Source organism: Tachypleus tridentatus, chromosome 7 (assembly GCF_004210375.1).
Source record: "Tachypleus tridentatus isolate NWPU-2018 chromosome 7, ASM421037v1, whole genome shotgun sequence".
In the NCBI taxonomy this organism is placed as follows: Eukaryota; Metazoa; Arthropoda; class Merostomata; order Xiphosura; family Limulidae; genus Tachypleus; species Tachypleus tridentatus.
This window is the reverse complement of record NC_134831.1, coordinates 153,301,364-153,325,992: the sequence shown is the minus strand read 5'-3', so window position 1 is coordinate 153,325,992 and position 24,629 is coordinate 153,301,364. Positions and strand designations below refer to the sequence as shown.

The 24,629-nt window shown below is 30.9% G+C and overlaps 1 protein-coding gene and 1 long non-coding RNA gene across 14 annotated transcripts in view; one reads left to right on the top strand and one right to left on the bottom strand.

Moving 5' to 3' along the window:
• LOC143256934 (uncharacterized) overlaps window positions 1–24,629 on the top strand; it is a 496,333-nt gene that overhangs the window by 188,707 nt on the left and 282,997 nt on the right. The window lies entirely within an intron of this gene.
• The window catches only part of LOC143256929 (chromodomain-helicase-DNA-binding protein 7-like), a 183,856-nt gene that overhangs the window by 101,278 nt on the left and 57,949 nt on the right, over window positions 1–24,629 (bottom strand). The window contains 7 exon segments of the mRNA XM_076514817.1: window positions 1,678–1,789; window positions 2,453–2,540; window positions 4,205–4,503; window positions 5,007–5,297; window positions 10,216–10,383; window positions 11,012–11,130; window positions 17,125–17,201. Of these exon segments, the coding sequence (XP_076370932.1) occupies window positions 1,678–1,789; window positions 2,453–2,540; window positions 4,205–4,503; window positions 5,007–5,297; window positions 10,216–10,383; window positions 11,012–11,130; window positions 17,125–17,201 (1,154 nt within the window).

Sequence of the window (24,629 nt, the reverse complement as noted above, 5' to 3'; positions counted from 1 at the left end):
AAATGATAACAAATAATTCATAATTCAAATGAATAACCAAACACAACCATATTAGCAAAAAGAATTAAAAAGTAGAAAAAATTGAAGAATAAAGTTACATTAGTGTGTAGAAATATAAAATAATTCCACTCTGGGATAAGTTACAAACATCACTGTTGTATAACAAATAGTAAACTTAGAGAAACAAATTGATACAAAAAAAATTTAAGACAGAACAAACCAAACATCCAAACATGAACACTGCCAAATGAGAAATGATAGTTCAGTAGAATAGCATAGAGTAAGACATGCAAGTCACATAAGTGTGTGGCACTATTACTGGTGGAGGTTTGTCATATGATAACTTGCATACAAGAATCAGTTAAACTTTGTGAATCGGGAGATGAGTGGGAGTGAGAGGCTTGTGCCATGCAAAAAAATTAGTGCATACAGAAGGAATCACTGTATGAGAATACCAAATAAGGTATTTCGCTAAACAGCTACATATACATTTGGAGTTTTGGAAGATTGTACAAAACGCAAATTAAACATCACTACACACCAAAATGTCATAAGAAGTAAGAATTTATGTCAAATATTCAGCCATTAGAAATTAAACATAAACAGCTATGTGAACACTTCCTGTAGTTTTTATCCAACACCTCCTCAAATTTCAAGCACTGCTAGTTTTGTCTAAATAAATAACTTAAAGTTTCTAAATATGAATTTTTTAAAATCATGTACTAACTTTCTTAATCATAATATAATACTTTAGTATTAAAAAAGAACATTAAAAATAGTAATAAAAATTCCAAATACTGCTTTCAAATACACTGTAATAACTCTTTAAACTTCCTCTCTGAATAGTTCATGCATAACAAATACCAGTAATAAAAAACATTTTGTAATTTTGAAATGATGTAGAAATGGCAGTGTCAAAAAGACTGCATACCTGACTTTAATATTACTGTAATTGAAAGTTATCTATTTCATATTGTTGACATGCATTTTGTTTATCATAATTTCATTAAATGCTAGAGGGGTCCAAAAGCATGCTGCCTCAAAAACAATTAAAAAAACTAGAAGCACTCTGGTGTATTCTCCCATATTTTTTATATATATCTAACTGCAATTAAGTTTTGAAGTACATTAACCAAAAATGATTAGTCATTTTACAGTTAAATGAGCCTTTTAGTAGTTCCATGTGACAAAATTGCTGAGGAAACCCAAAAAGCAAAATTTATAAAGCTCACTGAATATTATGCATTCAGTTTTCCAGATAAATTACCTTTTAAACAAATTCTTTCAGTTGAATTTTACCACCTGTGGTTTCCTGCTAACAACAAACTTATTTCTAGTCATTTCTCCAATCTTTCTCCATCAGAAATAAGACATAGATCATTCAAATTTCATTTGAACATGTTCAAAACCTGAAGTGCATGCATCAGTCACAAGTTAACAGCTTATTTTTGTTAACCAATAAAATTTTGAATATATTAATGGCACTACTTTTTATTTCTGGTCTTGTGTATAGCAACAGCTCAGAATTGAGCAATCATAATAACTTTTTGGAACTTATAACCAAAAGTAAATAAGGATGTATAACAATATGTCTACCACACTATACTGATAAAAATGTTTGCCTAAATCAAAGGCTCCTAAAGCCACAGTATAGGTTGAAACATTTTTTTACCCTACCAGAATGATTTTTGTTAATCCTGGTCTCATCATCCTCTGTTGACGTGATCAAATCCAAGATGAACCCTTTGATGTTCTCATCTCCACGGTAGTGTTGGAGACAGAAAAGAAGCTACAGTACCCAAACAATCTACGTTAAAGCAGAAACAATATTTCAAAAGACACTATTAAAAGAAAATATTATTAAATAGTTTAAAACACAAACTTATTCCAAAATTTAATGCACTTACTTCAAGTTTTTGCAAGATATGACTGCTTTAACAATAATACTATCTTAATTCAAATAATTACTTAAAAGATGTACAAGACAAATGTGAAGTTATATACAACAATAAGATATATTCCTTTGAAAAAATTCTGTTAAACACAGTTCTTTCTTATAAGTTACAGATATCAAAGTAGATTTTGAGGAAGAGATTTTACTCTGACAAACACTTTTTTTTACGAAAACATACTAATTATAAAAACACTTATCACCAGTATGTTCCAAACAAAAAAAATTATTTACTGTTTTTTATTCTGATTAAAGGTATTTATGCTAACCGTAAACACCTTAGTGTTGAAATTAAATATCAGAATCCTCCAAAATGAATATTTAAAATTCATGATCCTGTTTCCCTTTACCTTATTTCAATTATACATGGTCTTACAAGAAGTTGTTCTGTGTAATGAATTTTTTGATAATTTAATATTTAAAATTTGTTAATGTTAAGTTACATTGAGCAGTATCAAACTTCTTACATTTCCAAATAAAGGCATAATTATATTAGCTTACAATTATCCTTGAGATGTCTTGTACATCTTTTTTTAGCAAACTCCTCTTGAACTGACCTAAAGCTAGACATTCTTCCCAACGACCCCAGCTGTAACATACAAGCAGATCATCAGAGCAACAAAAATAAACTCCCTATAGATTCATTAAAATCATAACATAAAATTCAGTGATTAAAATGTATAACAACATGAGAGCAAATAATAATGAATTATGAAGTCTGACTGTTATTCAACTAGATACACATATACATATTGTAGAGATTTTAAAAAGAAAATTCCAAACCTAGATTAAACAAATATTATAAGAATGAAAATAGTACAACATGCTGTACAAAAATTTTGAAAACCTAAATTACTTGTACTGAAATCATGTGGTAAAATCAACCAGTCACACCCTTCACTTCATGCTTATGCATTTCACATATATGATGATCTACGATACAGTATGAAAGTTATAATTTTCCTGAACTGATAATGTATTTTTGATAAGTACTTCCTTCCTCTCAAAAGATTAGTTTGTCCCATTTTGTACTGCCTTCTACACAAACCTTTTTATAACACATACCTCATGCCTTCTGCTCCCCCCTCTAGTGGAATCAAAGATTCCAGTATGTCTTTCAGTATTAAACCTAAACATCTGAATTAACTTTGGATGATAACATTCAGAATAAAACCTTCAACAAAGCTTTAGAGATCTATATCCTGGTATGTTGTAGGTCACAGACTGTGATGTCATCACAACAAACTGTCTCCCATTGCTTTCATTTTTATTAGACTGTAAACCTTGTTCTTAAGTCAGGTTTTGTGCCAATTACTGGCTAGACAATGGCAAATGTGCAAGAAAAGGCTTAACATGATGGATTGGTTAGGGTGGGTCAATTCCATGGTCTCCATATTTGTCAGAATCCACTACACTAGACTTTTTTCTTTGGGTGTATGTTAAGGACATCGTGTATTGCACACTTATAGCAAACATCACGGAGATAAAGATCAGGACAAAAGATACCACCTCTACTATAACTGTGGATATGTTGCAGCAGACATGAACTGAAATTGATATTGGTTAAACAAGCTGAGAGCCACTAATAATGAACATGTCCACTGACTTGCCATTAAACCTTGAGTTGGGCTAAGATATAGGTTTTGACATGGCTGTATTTCTTTGATTGTTATTGCATTTTAAAATATGAAAGATAATTGCAGAACACCCTTTTACAGTTTTAATACAGAATTACTGTTGTAGCAACATAACAGAGTAGACAGTGACATGACTTCTGTAGGTGGATGAAAAATATCTCACTTTTTCAAGCATTAGTTATCTACAGCAAAATATATTCTATATTCATTATTTTTAAATAAAAGTACCAATAAACTAGCACTCACTTGATAAAACTCATAAATTAATAGAGTGAAAACAAAAGTTTAGTTAACAACAACATTTTCTGAATAACCTTATTTCTCAATCAATTAATCATCTGCAGTAAATTTCAAATCATAACCTCACCATTTTGTTTGAAATGTTAATACTTGATCACACATATTTCAATTTTGCACTTGCAGCTTGCATTGACAGCAGTGGTATGTAGCCTGTGTGCATAGGTTATGAGCAGAAAATTAATTAATTAACCAAAAGTAACTTAATTTTACAAGTACATGAATGTATCTGTGGGTGTGTATACACATACACACAAACAATTTCATGAACATTTTTTCATATCAAATTTCACTTAATACCCATTACTCGTTAACTTACCCAAAAGTAAGCAATCCTTTCTCAACCTTAAAACATTCAGCACTTGACCAATTACCAGATACATTTTCTTCCAGCAAGTCTTCCTCACATTCTCTATCAAAACTACCCCTCCACTGATCTCCTCGACTCCGGCTCCTGTTGCAGCCATGTATTCCTCTCGGAGAGCGAAAATGACGGAATGATATAGCATCATCATCTTCATCACTGGATTCCAATTCAGATAGGCCTACCACCTGATCATCAGCTCCAAATCTTTGGGTTTGAATACGTCGCCTTGGTTCTTCAACAATAAGCTCATTCTGCAAATAAAGAATAATATAAGTTTTGTAAAAAGTTAAAGGACTTTAAATAATACACACATATTCTACTTAAAATATCAAAAACAAAATATAATACAAAAACTATATGTTTAAATTATTTATGAATAAAATATTTTGTTAAACAACTTATATTTAATTCATTAAAATTAAAACATCAATAAATTATTATTATATTTTTATACAATGTACAATAACTACGTAAGTTTGTTTGTTTTGAATTTTGCACAAAGCTACGTGAGGGCTACCTGTGTTAGCTGCCTTAATTTAGCAGTATAAGACTAAAGGAAAGGCAGCTAGTCAGTACCACCCACCAACAACATTTAAGCTACTCTTTTATCAATGAACAGCTGTAAGGGCAAGCATGTTTGGTAGGACAGGGATTTGAACCTGTAACCTTCAGATTGTGAGTCAAGTGCCCTAACCACCTTATCATACCTGGCCAACTATATTAGAAGGAAGAATTTACATCAAAGTATACTTACTTTACTTTTAAGTTCATCTACATCAATATTAGCTTTCTGAGCCCATTTTTTCCAGAACTCTGGATCATCCAAGGCAATGTCATCTTTAACATTTCCAGCTGAAAATGTGGCTTTAGCAAATGTGGAGCCTTTTCCTTCACTCTCAATAGTGATGGTATGAGCCCGACGTTCTAAGATTTGATCTATATCTTCTTCACAGAACCTGTCTCCAGCATTATCATCATCCATCAGGGCTCCATATGCTCCTTTCCTCAATAAGTCTTCAATTTCTTTCTTTGTTATCTGACTTCCCTATATAAATGAAGAATATGTTTTTTTTTGTATGTAGTTAACCCCATTGCCACAGGTATTCTTTACTGCCCACAACAAAAAGGTTTAGTCTCTTGCATTCAAAAGTTTATTGAACTACTTATTGTCTTTTATGTTATTATACTTATAGTAGCATAAAATCTTAACTAATGATACATATTTTAACTGTATACAAGTTTTAAGTTCTTATTTCTCCAAGGCAATATTTTAAAAAATCCTGAATCTCCCCTAATGTGATAGAGGTGACACATTTTCTCTTAACATGTCATCATCATTTTATTCACCACCCCTCAAAAAGTATGAAATTAAATGTAAATTACTCTCTTTAAAATCTTCATTGCTTTATCATAGTCTTCCACTCTGATTGCTAACAGAGCCCCTGAAAAGAGAAGAACCATCCTGCCACACCCATCTGTAACATCTTCTCTTTTATAATTTGTTAATAGTTCTCTCTTACATTTACTTATATATTATTTATAACTAAGAGAGAATCAAGGTTTTGATCCATCAAAAGACATAATATATAACATTATGTTCTGAATGGTTAGATGTAAATTTCACACAAAGTACCAACAAAATTCCCATATGAGAGTTAACAACTAGCTTGGAGAAATTTTTAACAATTCTTGTCACAGAATTAGAAAGCCTGAAAAATTTTGAAAAGTAATGGAACTTGTCTAATTTTTACATGTTATAGTCATTATGGTTTGGTGAATTATTTAATTAAATAAAAATTAAGTGCAATACTATGAGTATTTTAAAAAATTAGGATTAACTCTCTTCAACAATCTAGAGTGAGAAAAATGAAGATTAAATGAGTATTTTAATTCTTGTTTTTCATGTTTATTCTTTACGTATAATTATAGAAGTAGCTAAAATGTAAAACTTGGATTCTTTTTAGGTTAGTTATGATTAGATTCAGTAAAATAAATAATAATAATATAATAAAAATGTTGCTTAAGCTAAGCATACAAGCTGCTTGTATTAGTTATAGTAGTTCATGAATAATGCAATTTGATTGCATAACATGAGCTCAATATTACTCAAGTGATTTACAATTTATAATGGTGTGGACAGTAGTTAAACATGTTTCAAAAAGTGAAACACAATAAAATTTAATTATAAATAGATGTATACTGTTACAAAGTTAGAGCTACTTATGATACACAAAGGTAAGTTTCAAATTACAATTTGATATCATTCTAGAAAAAAAAAAAGGGAGAATTTAGATTTATTTTTTACTTTTTATTTTATTATGAGGTCAATCAAATTGACTGATTTCATTTTGAGATAGGGTAAAGAAAATAACAGACAAACTGTAAAGTTTCACTGAAGAAAACGTTTAAAATGCATTTTGGAGGTTTTAGGTGTAACACAAGAAATTTGAAATTTTTGAGATAAGTAAAAGTATTTCCAATTTTAACAAGAAAATTACTTTACACACAGATTATTCAAAATAAATACTCAATATATTCATGGAAAAATCTTTATTTTATTAAAAATACTTCACTACAAAACATAATGTTTTGTATCTTAAAGACTTGTAATATTAACTGTTAAATCAAATGTTTGGAAGATACATTTACAATAGAAAGTGTTTGTACCCCTGTGTCATGAGTAGTTTTATCTTCATAATTTAAAAAGTATCATGATAAGGATAATGAAAGTATAGTATGTTATAAATATTATACTAACACACATCCACATAAATTTTTATGTAAATTGAACAATAAATAAACTGTTTATAAACAAATAACCAAACATAGGAGGGGCAGAAAGTGTTCATGCATCTACTTTAATGGTCAGTTGTGTAGCCTTTCAGGTAAATTACTTGGTGCAATCTTTCCTCATAGCCCTCCATGATTGTTTGACAGTACTTGACTGGTATTTTCTTCCATTCTTCTTTACAGAAGGCCTTCAACTCTTGCAAGTTTTTCGGATGACGCTAATGAACCCTGGTCTACAACTCATGACAAACGTTTTCAATTTGGTTGAGATCGGGTGTCTGCGATGGCCACTTCAGAATGCTTATATGGTTCCTCTGCAACCAGGATTGCACATATTTCGATGTGTGCTTAGGGTCATTGTTGTGCTGGAAGATCCAACGACGCCCAAGCCACAAGTTCCGAGCATCATTCTTGATACAAGTGCCTAATATATCAATGTATTCTTCTTTTTTCATGATTCCATTGATGCGGTGAAGGCTGCCTACACCAGAATAGCTGAATGAACCCCACTGCATGATCAAGCCACCTCCATGTTTAACTGTATGGATGGTGTTCTTTGGAAGATTTTGTTCCCCCTTCTTACAGAAAATATAGCGAACATCATTGTGGCTGAAAAGCTCGATTTTAGTCTCGTTTGACCAAAGAATACTCTTCCAATAGGTAAGGGTTTATCTAAATGCTTTCTTGCATTCCTCAATCGTGCTTCTAAATGAACAGACTGTAAATATGGAGTTCTACAAGGACGGCATGCTTTGAACCCAGAAGAGTGTAACATGTTCGTAACTGTAGAAGTGCTTACTTCAGCCCCAGTTTTCCTTACCAGTTTCTGTATGTCATTACGTGTTAAACAAGGGTTCCTACTAACTTCTCTGAGAAAGTTCCTCTTGATTCTCTTTGGAATTTTGGTGGGGAGTCCAGAACGAGGGATGTTAGCAGTTAATCCTGTAAGCTTAAACTAGGCAATTATGCTTTGAACAGTAGATTTCAGCACATTACGTTGTGTAGCAATACCAGAAAGAGATACACGAGACTTGTATGTTACAATAATTTGTTTTTTTTAAACCACTGGACAGTTGTTCCCTGTTCACCATGATGACCAAACAGATAATGACAGAGATGGCGCTAAATTGCTGGAAGTACTATTTTTGCTTGCTAAATTCCAATAATTATGAACTCAGTGTCTAGTTCTGGAATGGTATAATGTAGTTTATTCAAAAAACTAAACATTTTTACAGGAATATCAGTTTTTATGCTGTATGAAAACTTTCTGCTCCTCCTATTTTTGATTATTTGTTTATATTCATTTCAGTTTATTTGTCGTTAAATTTACATAAAAATATATGCAGATGTGTGTTGGTATAATATTTATACTATACTTCTATTAGCCTACTAGTGATGCTTTTTAAGTTATGAGCAAAAAACCATTTGGAACGCAGGGGTATCAACACTTTCTGTCGTAACTGTATACACATATTGAAAGTTAGAAGTATTAAATCTAAAATGATTCTAAATTAGAATAAAGAGATTACATGGTTGGTCATATAGACCAAACCTATATTGTGAGAGTTAGCAAATCACATAAAGAAAATTGTTATCATTAAACCCTACGACTACTGGGATCACTCTCTAGGAACGTATCACTACTGTTATATTTCATTTCAAAAATAAAACTAGTTAATGAAATTGTATGAAATTTGACCAGAACCTTATTAAAAGAAAGTCATTTCAGAAAAATATTGATGTTTGATTTTACAACTATTTCTAATTAAAAAAAAATCATTATTTAAAGCAGTTATTTTCACTCACACTGAATAGTTCAGCTACAAGGTGATTTTAATTTAAAGTATAAAAATAATATTTATTAGTTTTCACACTTCATTTGTATAATCCCTAGAACCTCCTAAATGAATGTCAAATGGTTTTTAAAAGATAAATTTTTGTATTTTATTTTCCTTTTTCTGTACTGTATCACTAATTCTAGTTATTATCACCAATGTACGGTGTAGTGAAATGTTTAATATTAAAAAATGGAAACATATACTTCTCTTTTAGTCTTAAAATAATTTCTTTCAGTCATATGAGTAATTTCACACTTTTATCTTTTCATTAATACTTGCAATTTGATTTTATTTTCCTTCCCCATTCTTTATGTTTATTACTTACACTGACACACATTAATGGGTGCCTGAGGGTGACAAAATAGTATGAACAGCACAGATAATTCAGCCTCTGGTAAAATCTTTTTGTACTAACTTGGTAATGTGAGCCTTGCAGAGCAAGACAAAGTTTTGGTTATTTCATAAAAATTATTAAGCACAAATAATGTATAATTAACTAAAATGTAAAAGTAAAGCCTAAATAAAATTTAACACTCTCTCTAATCATAACACATTTAGGTAAAAAATAATTAAAGTGCTACTGTGTTATAAAAAATAGCTAACAATACTACAAGCAGTTACATCTACCCAATGATGAAAATATGACTAATTTCAAAATAACTGTTATTGGATTATAGTGTTAAATGAGCTCTTTCTAATAACAAGCAAATACATGTGGCTTGTAAAACACAAGGATAGGTATGAAAGGTGGGCATAACACCATTCACAGATCAACATAATTTATTATATATTTCTGCTGCATTCAACTAAAGAAGTTTGAAGCACATGTGTCAATAGGGCAAGTATACATACATTACTGTTTATGAACACTTATACAGGTCTGCAACTGTATGACTCAAATTATACACAGCAAATGTTTGAAATTATTGATACCTCATGTATCACATGAACACAAAACCAAAGTTTTTATTATTGCTTTTAATGTTTCTTTTGAAATAAAATAAAAACAAAGATAATTTATAACTTCCTTAAATTTTGAATGTAACTCAGTAACACTTTGTGATACAGTCAGAAGGGAATTTAGAGTGTGTCTTGCCAGTTATATGGTTAATAATAAACATAGATCAGGATAAAATGAATACAGACTTAAACATCCAAATATTTAAAACAGTTATATAAATCTAAAAAAAACATATATGCATACAGTTTTGAAATTGATAACACTTTTAATCTGTTATGCCTCTTTATGATCAGAATTTGAAACCAAATGAGATTTCTTCTCTCAAACATACAAAAAGAAATTCAACTTCTAACTGTTACCCAAATGAATCTTACCAAATTGGGACCTTCCCTTTGAGAATGCATGGACTGTAGTAAAGCTCTGTCTAATCCCAGTTTTATACTTGCTTTGTCAAACATCTCTCTTTCATACGTATTCCTACATATAAGCCGATACACCTTTACAGCTCTTGACTGACCAATCCTGTGACACCGTGCTTGAGCCTAAAGCAAGAATTAATCACTTGCTAACATGACTGTCAAAGAACCAGTCTTATAAAGCCAAGTTACCATAACTATCTCATTGTAGCTGGGACATATAATTCCCAGTGCACTGGAAAATATTTTTCCCAGTTGCAGTAAAATTGGTTAAAATTGAAAGTTTTATGTATATTAAAATATGAATTAACTTTAAGAAATCTTTATAAAATATATTTGATGGAAAATTTATGCTGTGATTATATTAATGGAAATAAATTTATTTACAAACAGTTGAAACAGATACACTTATCAATTTTGATGAAAAAAATCAACTTACTCTATTAACATACATATCTTAATATGGACGACTATATTATATAATGCTATGCTTCATTCTTATGCATTCAAAAACTTTTAAAAAGTATAACAGTTAGCTTTTTATATTAAACTAATTTAAAATGGAAAATCTAAACAAAAAATTATTAAGATATACTGACATAAAAGTTTAAATTGACTTTATTTGTTTGAAAAAAATAATACATGTAAATAAATTTAGTTTCAGACAAGAACTGTCAATAAGTATAATGAATATTGTGATATGCTTTATGAAAATACAACAGTTAAAAAACAACAACAAGTCTCTAAGTTATACCTGAAGATCATTCTGTGGATTCCAGTCAGAATCAAAGATAATAACAGTGTCAGCTGCTGTCAGGTTAATCCCAAGACCACCAGCTCTTGTACATAGCAAGAACACAAACCTATCAGAATCTGTTAAAATAAAGCCACAAACTGATCAAAATCTTATTATAAAATAAATATATACATTAGTCAAAATAAGAAAAACAAATTAATCAAACTACTACAAAGCAATAAACCAGCTAGTCTGATAAAACCGGTGAAAAACAAACTAGTCAAAGTCTGATAAAGAACAGAAGTATCTCATAAAATGAAGTTTATTTTCAAACAAAAGTATTTAATGAAACCACAAACTGGTGAAAGTGAAGAGCAATAATCAACATAATAAAACAAACAGGTAAAAACTAATAACTGTTCAAAGAGTGACAGAACAGGAAAATTAAAATCAGTAAACATCTTATAATACAGATAGAAAAGAAAAATATGACACACCAAACTGGTTAAATTGTCATAAAAAGAAAGAAAAAACAAATTAAACAGTGTGTGATAAAACAAATAAAATGAAAACAAATTTCACATTTCAAGACTATATATAATTATTATAACAAACGTATTGTAATAGTGATGTTTCAACTGGTATTCAGTTGTATTCCTGAATTAATCATCATCAAAACTTATGACTAAACAAAGCATACTTAAGAGCGAGTTTACTCAAAAATGTTATTTGTGACTTCAAAAGGTCATAAAGTACCACATAATGACTAAAATGGTCCCAGCCATGCTCCACAACAAAACACTATGGTCATAACTTTGCAAATTAGTGTAAATCAATTTCTTCATTTGATGCTTGGGAACTTAATATGCACTTTTATGAAGCTACTGCAATTAAAATCAGTGAGAATGCACATTTATAGAATGTTTTGTCTCTCTTATCATCCAATCAAGCTGATGAATGTTGATTCAGAATGAAAAGTTTACTAAGCAGCAACGTACAGGAGACAAAAATAAATCTGAAATTTTATTTTTTGACACATCCAAGATTTTGAGGAACAATGAACAAATTAAGGGCAATGTGAAAAAACAAACAAGTACTAATCTTTGTTTTATGTCTTAACTGTTTGCTTGCTTGTTTTCTTTATTTTGCACAAAGCTACATGAGGGCTATTTGTGCCAGCCATCCCTAATCCATCAGTGTAAGACTAGATGAAAGGCAGCTAGTCATTACCATCTACTGCCAACTCTTGGACTACCCTTTTACCAATGAACAGTGGGAATGACTGTCAGATTATAGCAATCCCATAGCTGAAAGGGCAAGCATTTTGGTGTGATGAGGATTTGAACAAGTATACATCCTAATTAATGATTTTTGTCCTTCTACACTCTTTTAAAACTTTCAAACATAGTTATTATTTTATAAAACTAAATTTTACCTTTTTTTACTGGAAAACAAAGCATGCCAGTTTAAGCTTTTATGATCACTGGTGTACATCAAAAATAACTTTTCACCATTTCAAAATTATGAGCAAACTAAATTTTTACAATTGTTAATCAAAAGATTACATTTATTTAACAAGCTTTAAACCTGATTATATTCATTTGTGTGTGTGTTAAGTACTCATTCAAACTCAAGAAAATTACTATATACACAGCCTAACAAACAAACCTGTGGGGAAACAAAACTTGATATGGTTATGTGAATATTAAGTATGCCAACTTATCTTGTTACATGAGACAAAAGAAATCCTATCATATAGTAGCATAATAATTCAAATGAAAAATAAATAATAAAGCAAGCTTTCTGTATGCTATAAAAAAAATCCCAATTGCACTGTGGCAAAAATTGCTAAGAAAAATTTTTCTTTCAGTTATATATCACTAAACTAGAATTTATCACTGTTCTGATTTCCAGCCAATTCTTGAATGAAATGGAAACCAAACTGGCTAAGACAGAAAAAAAAAAACGTTTTCCCTGCATGTTTAGATCATCAGCCTATGGTTTCTCAAAGCTGAGATATATGCAATTTACATAATACCATTACAACTGAGGTTGAGAAATGGTTGCAGTTCAAGATCTGTATTAGCTTTATTTTATCAAAAGTATTTCATCTTAGTTCCTATGATTTACAAGTGCCACTTTATGTTCAGAAAAACATGTCAGGAAATTCACAAAAAATAATTAATGTTTTCGATCAGAACAAGCTGAAATAATTTGCAATTTGTTTTTATTTTTATATACTTCCTGCATTGGCTGTGTTTTCTAAAAAACAGTGTCATGTTATGACAAGTGCAGAAATATACATTTTCATTGGCTGGAAGCACATTATACATCAATGTTTTAACCAGTTAGTATTTGTGTACTTCAAAACCTTGTTCAGAGTACCCAACAATGTGGCCAAATCAATATGAAGAAAACTTGATGTATAAATATTAAAATAAAAAAATCAAGAGAGGAAGAAAGAAAAAAATGAATCAGACAATAAGGCAGGGTTAAAACTATTACATTAAATGATCTTGACATGCAGTTTGGTTATTCAAGGTGTGTACTTCACTATAGTGGTATTATTGAAGTAATTCTCATTGAGCTTTATGACAAGAAAATTGTAAGATATGAGAAATATACCTGAACTTAAAGCAGAACTAGGAAAATGAGGAACAAAATTAAGAGTGAAGACAGCTAGTAAATCAGAAAGATTGCTTTTTATTTCTTTATACAGCAAGACAGACCATGATAGATCAGAAAGCTTTGACAATGTGAACCATGTATAATAATGTGATATGTAATTTAATGGCATTATTTTGAACTGCCAAATTATATACTATAGGCAATAACTGACAGAGGAGCAAGCAACTTATCAGCTGTGGCTAAAGATCAGATCCTACAGATTGACTACTAATAATTTTGGTGAATTAGTGAAGTTAACTTCATGCAAAGATATAAATACGCTAGTCAAAGAGTTAACTCTTTTGAAACATGTGATGGGTCAAAGACCATGTCATCAAGTTTGTTGACTTGCATTCAAAAGTTTATTGAACTAATTTTTTATGAATTTATGTCAAAACGTTTGGAATCAAATTATAGTTTATAATTCAAACTATAATGTTATATATGAGTTAATTTCTTAATTTAATAAAAAGAAAAAAAACACCTAAATACAGATTCTAGTCAGTCACTTGGTATGTTGAATGCATCACTGTTTAAAATCAGATGTTTGTGATGCCAAAATACTAAGTCTATAGATACTTGCAAATTAGGAACTCGAATGATCAATGTTAACAAGCTAGAATGTAAAATAAGAAACTCATATATTTTTATTTTGTAGAAATATGGATTACACACTGAAACAAACAAAGTGACTTCATTCTATTGTTCTATAATGTAAGAAAAATAAGTTTAATAATTTATTTCCAAATAGTAATAATCAAAATACATATAAAATGAAATGTTACTGTATACTAAAAACATTAGTCTGCTAACACACAGCCAAGATCAGATCAGTTTTATATTAGTGGATATAGAGATATTTGTATAACATAAATGCAAGTTATGTAATTTAGCTAGGCATGAATGGAAGGTCAATATAATAAAAAATAAATAAATAAATATATGTATATGTTACCAAACTTAAGCTATTTAAACTAAATATACATATTTTTGTGTTATAATATGTAGTCACTGCAGCACAAAAAACATAATTTATATTTATTTCCTAATTTTCTCATGATGGTTACAAGGTTGGTCACTTGAAAAACTCGACATAGGGAATAGAAAATAACACAAAATATAAAGTCTTACCGTAAACAAATGTTTGAAATGTATTTCAGAGATTTTAGAGATTACACAAATAATATTTGAGATTTTCAGGATGAAAAATATTTTTTAATCATAACATAAAATCACTTCACACTTGAACTAGTAGCCACACAGACTCAATATTTTGACAAACAAATCTATCGTAAAAATATTTGATTAAAAAATCAATTTTTTGTGTACAAAGAACTTATAATCTTTTCTAAAATTCTGGCAAATTTTGTGAATGGGCACATACTGTATCAAAAGTTATAGTGTAAATAATTAACGTGTGAAAATGTGTATATGAACTAGTGTATATTACACTGAGCCTGTTGTGAAAGGTTCAACAAATGCAACAGCTTTAAGAACTCATCCTCTGCAACATGGTCAAATGTATGAAAGCATGACATTAAAAAAATATGGAAAAGCCACTGGAGTAAAAACAAAGAAAATTTAGAATTTCTGTTTGTACATATTTAGTTTCCAAAACTGACTGAATCTCTGAAGACAACATTGTTTAAGGGTTATATCCTAACACTACAAGGATTAAAGATATAAAACACCTAGTGTAAGATATTTTAAATGAGCATGTTATGATGCAGATAGATCAGAACCATCACTACTAATTCCACTTTCCAATTCAACTTTTGTGTTATAGGAGAACAATATACAATCTACCAGACAAGATTACTTGTGTCTATTGAAAGAAATAATGAAATTATTATTACAGTGTTAAAAAGCAAGATCCACTTCTATGAAACTTATTTTAGACCTGCTGTTCTAGACAAGCACTTTTATAAGAGATATTATAACTTTGATTAAACATCTTTTACTAATGAAAGACAAAAATGAAAATTACACACTATAATTCTGCTTTACAAATCTGTTTATTAATCATATTTTTATACAAATCATTATGTTGGAATACACTGTCTGAAACTGCCTATTTAGCATACTGTTAATAAATAAGTGATTAGTTCTGATTCACAATTACCTTTCCTCTTATTGTATGTTTGAAATTTGAATCCAAATTTTCAGTTGTATTTTATTTGACCTTGGAAAAAGTCCATTAATTACAGCCTGGTATACAAAACTCTGAAGACAACATTTATGAATTAAAACTAACAGACTACTTGATACATCTTTAAATTGTTGTCAAATTCCATTCTGTACCAAAATCCTAAGTTTTCTCAAGTGCTGAAACTCTTCAACACACATATATGTGTGTGTGTATTCTGACATTCTACTTTATAATTACTATACATGGCAAAACATAAGACTATAAGTGACACTTATGTCTGTGAAAGTGGGTTTTCTTAAAATACTCCCATTTCCTCCAACAGCAAAATATGTTCCTTAAATATTTGGAACCAGCCCTGAATTGGTGCTGTCTCATATAATGTCAAAACTGAAGATAAATTCAAAATTAAACCCCGTTCTAAGTTCTAGCTGAAAACCTTCACTTCACAAAACTTCTACAGGTTTCTTTTAAATCAAGAAACACACTACTTTGTCATAGTCCTCATCTCCACATCCTGTCAAGGAATGCCAGATCTTCATTCATGTTGCTATGTCAACATCATGCACACACCACATGTCAAGATCCTGTCAAGTTCAAGTTACAGCCAGGTTCAGTCTCCCCTTCTCTCCTTAAGGCTTTTCCCAGTCATCGTACAATAATTAGACAGTTAGTCTGTTTATAGTACCCATCCTTTGGGGCTTGTTAGATATAAAACCTAAAATGCTGCCAAGTTTGCTAGTTAGTTTCTGTCAGAGCAACGAGCTTACTTGTTTACCTTCACAGAGGAAAAATGATACCCATTAAAATAGGCATAGAAATTAAAATGTTCATTTTAATGGAAATGGCAACACTACCCACAATGTCTTAGTAATTTTGAATAATTTTATACAAACAGTTGATCCACCAAAGCTGATTTTCTTCCACAAAATGCTTGGAACCCTTAGCAGAACCCTGGGGTTCCAAGGAACACAATTAGGGAACCAATGCTCTATACTATACCTATTAGATCTATTACACCAAACATGTTAACAAATCAAATTACTTTTAAAAATGCATGTAACAAAGAATTTAAGCCAATTACTCTAAAATTAAAGACAAAAAATGAGTTCTTCAAAACTAAAGAAATCCTATTATCTAATATTATTTGGATCCTAATCTTCAATAATAAAAAGCATGGTATATTTGTTTAACAGTCCACAACATACTTCCCCATTTAAAAAAATCAGAAAGTTATATTTGATAGAATTTTACTAATATAAAAATAAATTATATAATAATTACTAAAAATATATTAAATAAAGAGTTTCAATCCAACCTGGTTTGCTGAAACGGTCAATTGCAGCTTGTCTCAAGTTGCCACGTACTCTTCCATCTATTCTTTCATAAGGATACCTATGCAATTACAAACAATACATTTCATAAACTGAATAAAATGTTGTTGATATTTGAACAATCTATAATTTTTATTCTTGAAAATATATTTATTCCATTTTAAGCACGAATACAAAGTATTCAACACTGATATCCAATCAAATTTTTAAATAAATGAAGACACTGGTTACAAATGTTTTGAATGTTAAATAATCTGCAATAATGAAATCAGTAGGAAATGAGCTACTATTTGTAAATTGGGCCCTAAAACTTAACAGTTTCTAGTGGAGCTCACTTTTGTAAAGTATAAGTGAGAGGTAAATAGTGCAAATAAAATACTCATTTGAAAATCAGTAGAACACATAAAAACTAAACATCAGAGTTAGCTCTGTTTAGTAATTTGTACTCATCTTTCATAAAACATATTTCTATCTTAATTCCTCAACAGATGTGATAATTATTTATTATATGGATATTTTTCAACTTGGCTAGTTTTTAACACTATCACCACAGATATCCTTACTGAACATTACTCAAGGTTTTAGTCTCTTATATTAACAATTTTATTAAAACTACTATCACTTTTGTTTTATGTTATACTAATTAGTATAGCATAATATCTAAGCTAATAATCCATATTTTAATAGTATATAAGGTTTTAAGTTAATAATTTTGTAAAGCAATATCTTTAAAATCCTGAATTTCCCTAGTGACACACTTCAAATCTTCCCTAAACATCTTTTCTTTGTTTTATCCACCACCTTTACAAAATATACAAATTTAAATGTAAATTATCCATTATAAAATCATCATTGCTCAGACAAACCATAATTTTTTATAACCTTCAATTCTGTTTAGTCAAAGAGCTATAAAACAGAAAATCAGATTCCTCCTGCCACACCCCACCTGTCACATCCTCTATGTCAGGATTTGTTAATAGTTGTCTCTTATGTATAATTATATATTACCTATAACCAATAGAAATACAAGGTTTTTATCCATCATTTATATAACATTGCATTCTGAATTGAAAATTGTAAATTTAACTGTTAGCACAAGAAAAGCTAATGACTAGCTTGGATGAATTTATAATAGTTCTTGTGGTATACTTAGAAAGCCAAAAAAGTTCTGATTGTTAGTGAAAATTGTCTACTTTTTCAATGTCATTATTCTATGTTTTTTGGTTCATTACCTAATAAAATAAAAATTATTCTGTAAACTATTACTATTAGTATAAAAAGCGTTGGGTTAAGTGTCATCAACAGTCAATAGCAAAAAAAAAATATTCAGGTAAGTGATTTATTTTCTGTTCTTGATGTTCATTCTTCATTTATTATTTTAAAAGAAACTAACATGTAAAAACAGGAATCATTTTAGGTTACCCAAGATTAGATCAGGTAAATAATGTGATGAAAATATTACATGAGACATCCATGTGAGCAGCTTGTGAGTAGCATAATTCAATAGCATAACGAGAGCTAAATGTTCTCCAAGTGCTTTACAACTTATAAATGACATGGACAGTAGTTAGTCATGGTTCAAAGGGCAAGGAAGCAATAAAATGTAATTACAAATAGTTGTATGTTGTTATGACCTTCAAGCTACTTAGAATACATTAATGTAGTTTCATGTAATAATTTTAAGTCATTCTAGAGAGAAAAAAATGATAATTTGAATTTAATTAGCTCTTTTTTGTAGTTATGTCAAATTGAACAAACCCATATAGAGATAGGGTGAAGAAAATAACAAAAAAAAAAAACTTTTACTGAAAACAAATGATAAAATGTATTTAGGAGATTTGAGAGTTTTGAGATGTAAAAAAAGTATTTTTAATTGTAACATGAAAATCACTTTACATACAGACTACTTAAAAATACTCAATATATTCATGGGCAAATTCTAATTTTAATTTATTAACAGTACATCATTGCACTGAATGTTTGGAGCATTAAATCTATAGACTTGAAAAGAGTACAAAAATGCCATATAGTCAGTCAAATTGATTGAGCCTGTGTTGAGAATGTTAAATGATATAAAACATGCACAGTAAATCACTAAGTTATAACTTCATTCCTTTCAACAAAGCATTTATTCTGTCATTTCAGCTAAAAACTCATCTGCCTTTAAATTTAATTAAATATTATACTTCTTTCTAGATTATTCTATATTTTAAAGACCAAAATTTTATTTAAGCTAAAATTGTAACACTGTGAAATTATTTTAACTAATCTGAATATTTTCAGTGTAAATAACAGAACAAACCTAAAATAGTAAGTATTGAACTGAAAAGTTGTGTTACTAATGGATATTTTCAATATACTATATTTTTAATTCTTTTAGAATCAACCAGATCAAAAAGTTTGACTATTAGAATTCTGTTTAATATTAAAAAATCAAATGATTATGAGTTTTGCTAGAAAACTATCCAGTTAACTAGCAATTAATATAATATTAAAATATTATCATTAAAAAATTAAAATTATTATTTACAAGATATATTCTGTCTGTCTGTCTGTCTGTCTTAGAGTAAAGGTAAACCACAGGTTATCTGCACTCCATCCAACACTGGGAATCAAACCCCAGATTCTAGCACTTTGTGTCCATGAACTTACTGCTGAACCAATGAGGAACATTAAGATGTACTTACAAAAACATATATTTGTTATTTAAGTATTGTACTTCTAAATGACCATTTTAAATTTCCTCGATGTGCAAAAAAAAATGCTTAAATTAAGATGTTAATCGCAAGTATGCAAAATCATCTGAAACATATGTTGTAATTTATTAAGTTAGAAATAATGAGTGCATTCAACCATTAAAACAGAATTAAAAGCTGCAACTACACAATTTAATATATTTCTAAAACATTTTCTAAAAACAAAAACAAATTACGAACTGCATTATTTAATGGCAAGTCAATAACAAAATTAATAAATGTTCACTGAATAATGAGATAGTTAAATATGTCTTTTTCTTTATACTCACACCTAACCCTTTTGCAGCAGTGTATTTTAAAGCCTATAGCATGACATCTCTGACATTCACTGTTTTACTTCTACAGTTTTTATTGCTATTTAGCTACAACAAACATGAAAAATTTCACTTGTTCAGTTACTTTTCTCAATGCAAAGCTCTATGTGGGTTATGTGCACTATGCCCTCTACAAAGAATTAAATCCCACATTTTAAATACTATAATCCACAAACTTACAACTAGCCTACCATATGACTTCACAAGATATTTTCTCTGCCTATCATTATAGAAATGTCAAAGCTATAAATATTGAAGAATCCCCCATTATTTATTCCAAAATTAGTTTTTAATACTGCATGCCTATAAAGTATGTATTGCATGTACATATATCAATATGTATAAATTATGTGCCTAATATATGCAGGCCTAAAAATGTCATGCAAGCAAATTTTGAGTGTTTTAAAGAATTAATTACTATTACATTACAAAACAAAGAATTCTACTGTAAAATCAAGAACAACTTGTTTTATAAGCAGTGAAATAAAATAGCAAAAACCATAATATTATAACAAAAAAATCCCATAAAGGGAATAAACACTGCTGCCACAGAAAATGAGTTAATATAAAACTTACCATGTACATCTTAGATTATACATGTGAAACTGCACCACTTCTGTAGCATGTGTACTCTTCACTCAGACTTGGAAAAAATTTGGACGATGTGGGCAAAACTTGTGAGAAGCACATTTCAGTGGGAGAGAAAATAAGATTGGATAGTGATTGAAACCACAATCTATAATAATTTCAACTTTCCTTATGAATGTAATATGGATAAATTAAAGGATGTGCCCCAAAGTGTAAAGTGGATAAAGTGCAAACAATTGTACATGGCAAATCAACTGTATCCAGAAACTGACTGCCATTAAATGACATCCATATAGAGGTATTACAAGTATTGCACCACCAATAAATCAGCTAAAATCTAAACCTCAATGGCCAGGAACCATCAAAGACAAACCAATCTAATCAGTGGCATACATATGCCAGAGGGAAGGGGAAAGAAATACTTCTTAAAAAATAAATGAAATATGGAACAAGATAACAAAAGTTCAAATGAAGGTAAAGTAAGGAAGAGCAGCACCACTCTGACATCCCAATCTGGAAGGACCACACACCTTGGAGGTTGACTAATCTGGAAGGAATACAACAATAGGAATAAGGCATGGAAGATAAAATTTCAGAGTACCAGAAAAATCAAAAATGTGGGATAATATAGTTCTATAACCCACGATCGAGAAGACATAAGTCCCCAGATTAAATAACTGAGTGAGGAAATCAGTGATAACAGGAACAATAGGACAAGCAGAAGGAAACTCCAGACCCAAAGACCAATAACAGAAAACATTCTACTTACATTGATTAACCTCCATAGACGAAAGGCAAATGGAAAATGCTAAAAATGAATCTACTCACTGAGACAAACCAGATCTCCTCATCAAGGAAGAACTAGATGAAATTCCTGGAACTATGATAGCCTTAGAAAGGGATGGTGTTACATGAAGAGGCAACAGTGCAGCAAATTGGACTTGGAGCAGCAACAGAAACCACAACTGGTCTAGCCAATAAAGGTCAACCATAAAGACTTGATAAAAATACAAGTGGCATGGATGATAGAAAACACCAGGGAAAGAAATTAGATGGGAGAATATACAAAAAAGAAATTAGTCTATCCAATCCTTACTGAATGCATTGACAGTCAGTGCAAGTGGAAGAGATACTGTAGACCAAAAATGAGGTAACTTGGTGTTGAGGATTGTGGCAAATGCATCCAGGTGTGAAGTAACCTACAGATCACATAACCACTGGAAAAATAAATTATTAGATAAATTTTGTCCAGGCAAGAAAGATAATTTGTGATAAGGCTGAAATATCCCAGTACATGACAGGCAAGAAGATGAATGCAGTACACATGGGCCCAAAAAAAAGGAGATCCAATGTTCAACCACAAAGGGAACGAGAGTGGATGCCTTCATGGTGATTAAAAAACACCACCACTATAGAATTAACAGAATGGATCATAACCAGATGATTGCTAGCAAGATAAAGAAAATGTTCCAAAGCCTGATGTGTAGCAAGAAGCTCCAAAATTTGGTAAGACTGCTCAATCAGAAAACACTGACTTAAAGCTACTTGCTGCTCAACCAATGTCCCTGAGTCATAATGCAAAGCATCTTTGGAAATATCTAAATAACATTCAAACAACTGGGAAAAAACAAGGAAGGGCTACTCCAACTTGACTGACCAATCAATTCAAGCCACCTTCAAAAGAATCAGACAAGTGTGGTGGGAGATTTCAGTTTGGAATGAGAACAGTAACCAGTCATCCACATAATGGTGTATGGGTAACCTTGACCACTCAATAAATGATATACCAAACCAAGGCAAACACAAAAGAGAAAGCAAGGAATTGATAAACCACCACACAATGAGCAAATTAAAGATACTGTCTTTATAGTATAGACAAGATATAGAAATAATATTTAGATAAGCATTTGAGACGTCTACTTTGGTAAACCATAAACCTCATAAAAAGATCACTTGAGGGTAAGAAACAACTCCATGGTAAAGCAAGATAGAACCAAGAAGTTATGAGGGTGGGAAAGATCAATCACAGCCCTCCACTCTCCAGTCAGTTTGGGTACCACAAACTGCCAGAGAAAGATGAATGACAAGTTTGGCAGCATTCTTAGAAAGATGATCTTGTACAACTTGAACAGGTGCTGACATGCAGTAGCATCCCTAGGTAATAAAAAGAAAATAGGTATTAGAGATAATGAAGTTAGGGAGAGGAAGATGATGACAAGTTCCTCAGATAAAATCTGAAGAAACCAGAGGTTCCTGAGAAACTCCCATCACAAAAGTACACCCCCAAATAAACAACACCCTAATGGACAAGAATGTAGAGTGTAGTCACTGATAGTGTTGACAGCAAATAAAACTATGAAACAAAATATCCTCTGGAGAATGTAACAGGCAAATGATTAGGGTGTGAAATAGGCTTAAGAGCAAGAAAATGAACAACCACAGAGAAAAAAGCTGTATCTTATCTCACTGATCCCTACGTTGTCAGAAAGTCTCTAAATACCGAACTATGAAGAAAAGAAGCAAAGCATAAGACCCGAAGATAAGTAGGTGGAAAATAAATTTGGAACAACATCATGTCTCTTCTCAATAGATCCCGACAGAGAAACCATATGTACAAAGAAAGTCCTGAAGTTAATAAACATGCAATGTAATAAAAACAAATGTATCCCCTGAAAAACTCTTAAGATCTTGGTGGATTGCCTTGGAGAGAAAGTGGATGGTGGACAAGTACTGTAAAGTAGGCATGAAGGTAAGACAAAGTGAAAAAATTGGGCATGGGAAAAACTAACAGAATAATAAGGATCCACTCTCCAAATAGGTAAAAATCGATTTTAAGTGCTGAGAATCACAGAACAGAAAATCAGCCTGAAGGTAGGCTAAAGCAAACTGCTTCAAAACCCAAGGAGAGTGAGGCATGCTATCATACTCACATAACTGAGACATAAAATGATCAGCATGAGCCTCTGATACTGGAAGTCAGGGAGAGGAATATAACAGAACATACCTGTGAAAGCATGTTAAAAAAAAGCTGTGTGAGGCATAATTCATCTAACAGTAGGAGCTTGGGATGACAAAGGTTTTGTTTTTGAATTTTGCACAAAGCTACTCGAGGGCTATCTGTGCTAGCCGTCCCTAATTTAGCAGTGTAAGACTAGAGGGAAGGTAGCTAGTCATCACCACCCACCACCAACTCTTGGGCTACTCTTTTACCAATGAATAGTGGGATTGACCGTCACATTATAATGCACCCACGGCTGAAAGGGCGAGCATGTTTGGCCAACCGGGATACAAACCTGCAACCCTCAGATTACGAGTCTCACGCCTTAACACGCTTGGCCATGCCGGGCCAGGATGACAAAGGAAATTCATTTGTAGGAAAATGGCTGTCAAAAGATTCATAGCCCTGAACACGTTTGATTTGTTCAGGAGAAAATGGGTAACATCAATAGAAAATAGCAAGTCCAAATAACAACCAGCCTTTCAATAAGTAACTACTGATAGAAGGTATAATCTCAAAAGTGGCAACTTAAACTTCAGAATTTATAATTGAAAACGACTACAAAAACATAACTGTGTTGGTAAACACAAAGTTTGATAACATTTGTTATAACGTGGCAAGACACGGGAAATTCAGGTGCAAGAAAAAGTCTGTCAAATGTTTTTTCGTCTCAAACAGGATTAGTTTATTCAGGAATAAAATAAGCCCCACCAGGAGAAGAAGGTTGGTTCAAATACAAATCAATCTCTTAATAAGTAACTGCCAAAAATTCCACAGTCAAACTTCCTCCACCTGAAGCCTGCATAAATGTCTTGGTAAAAGGTATAATCTCC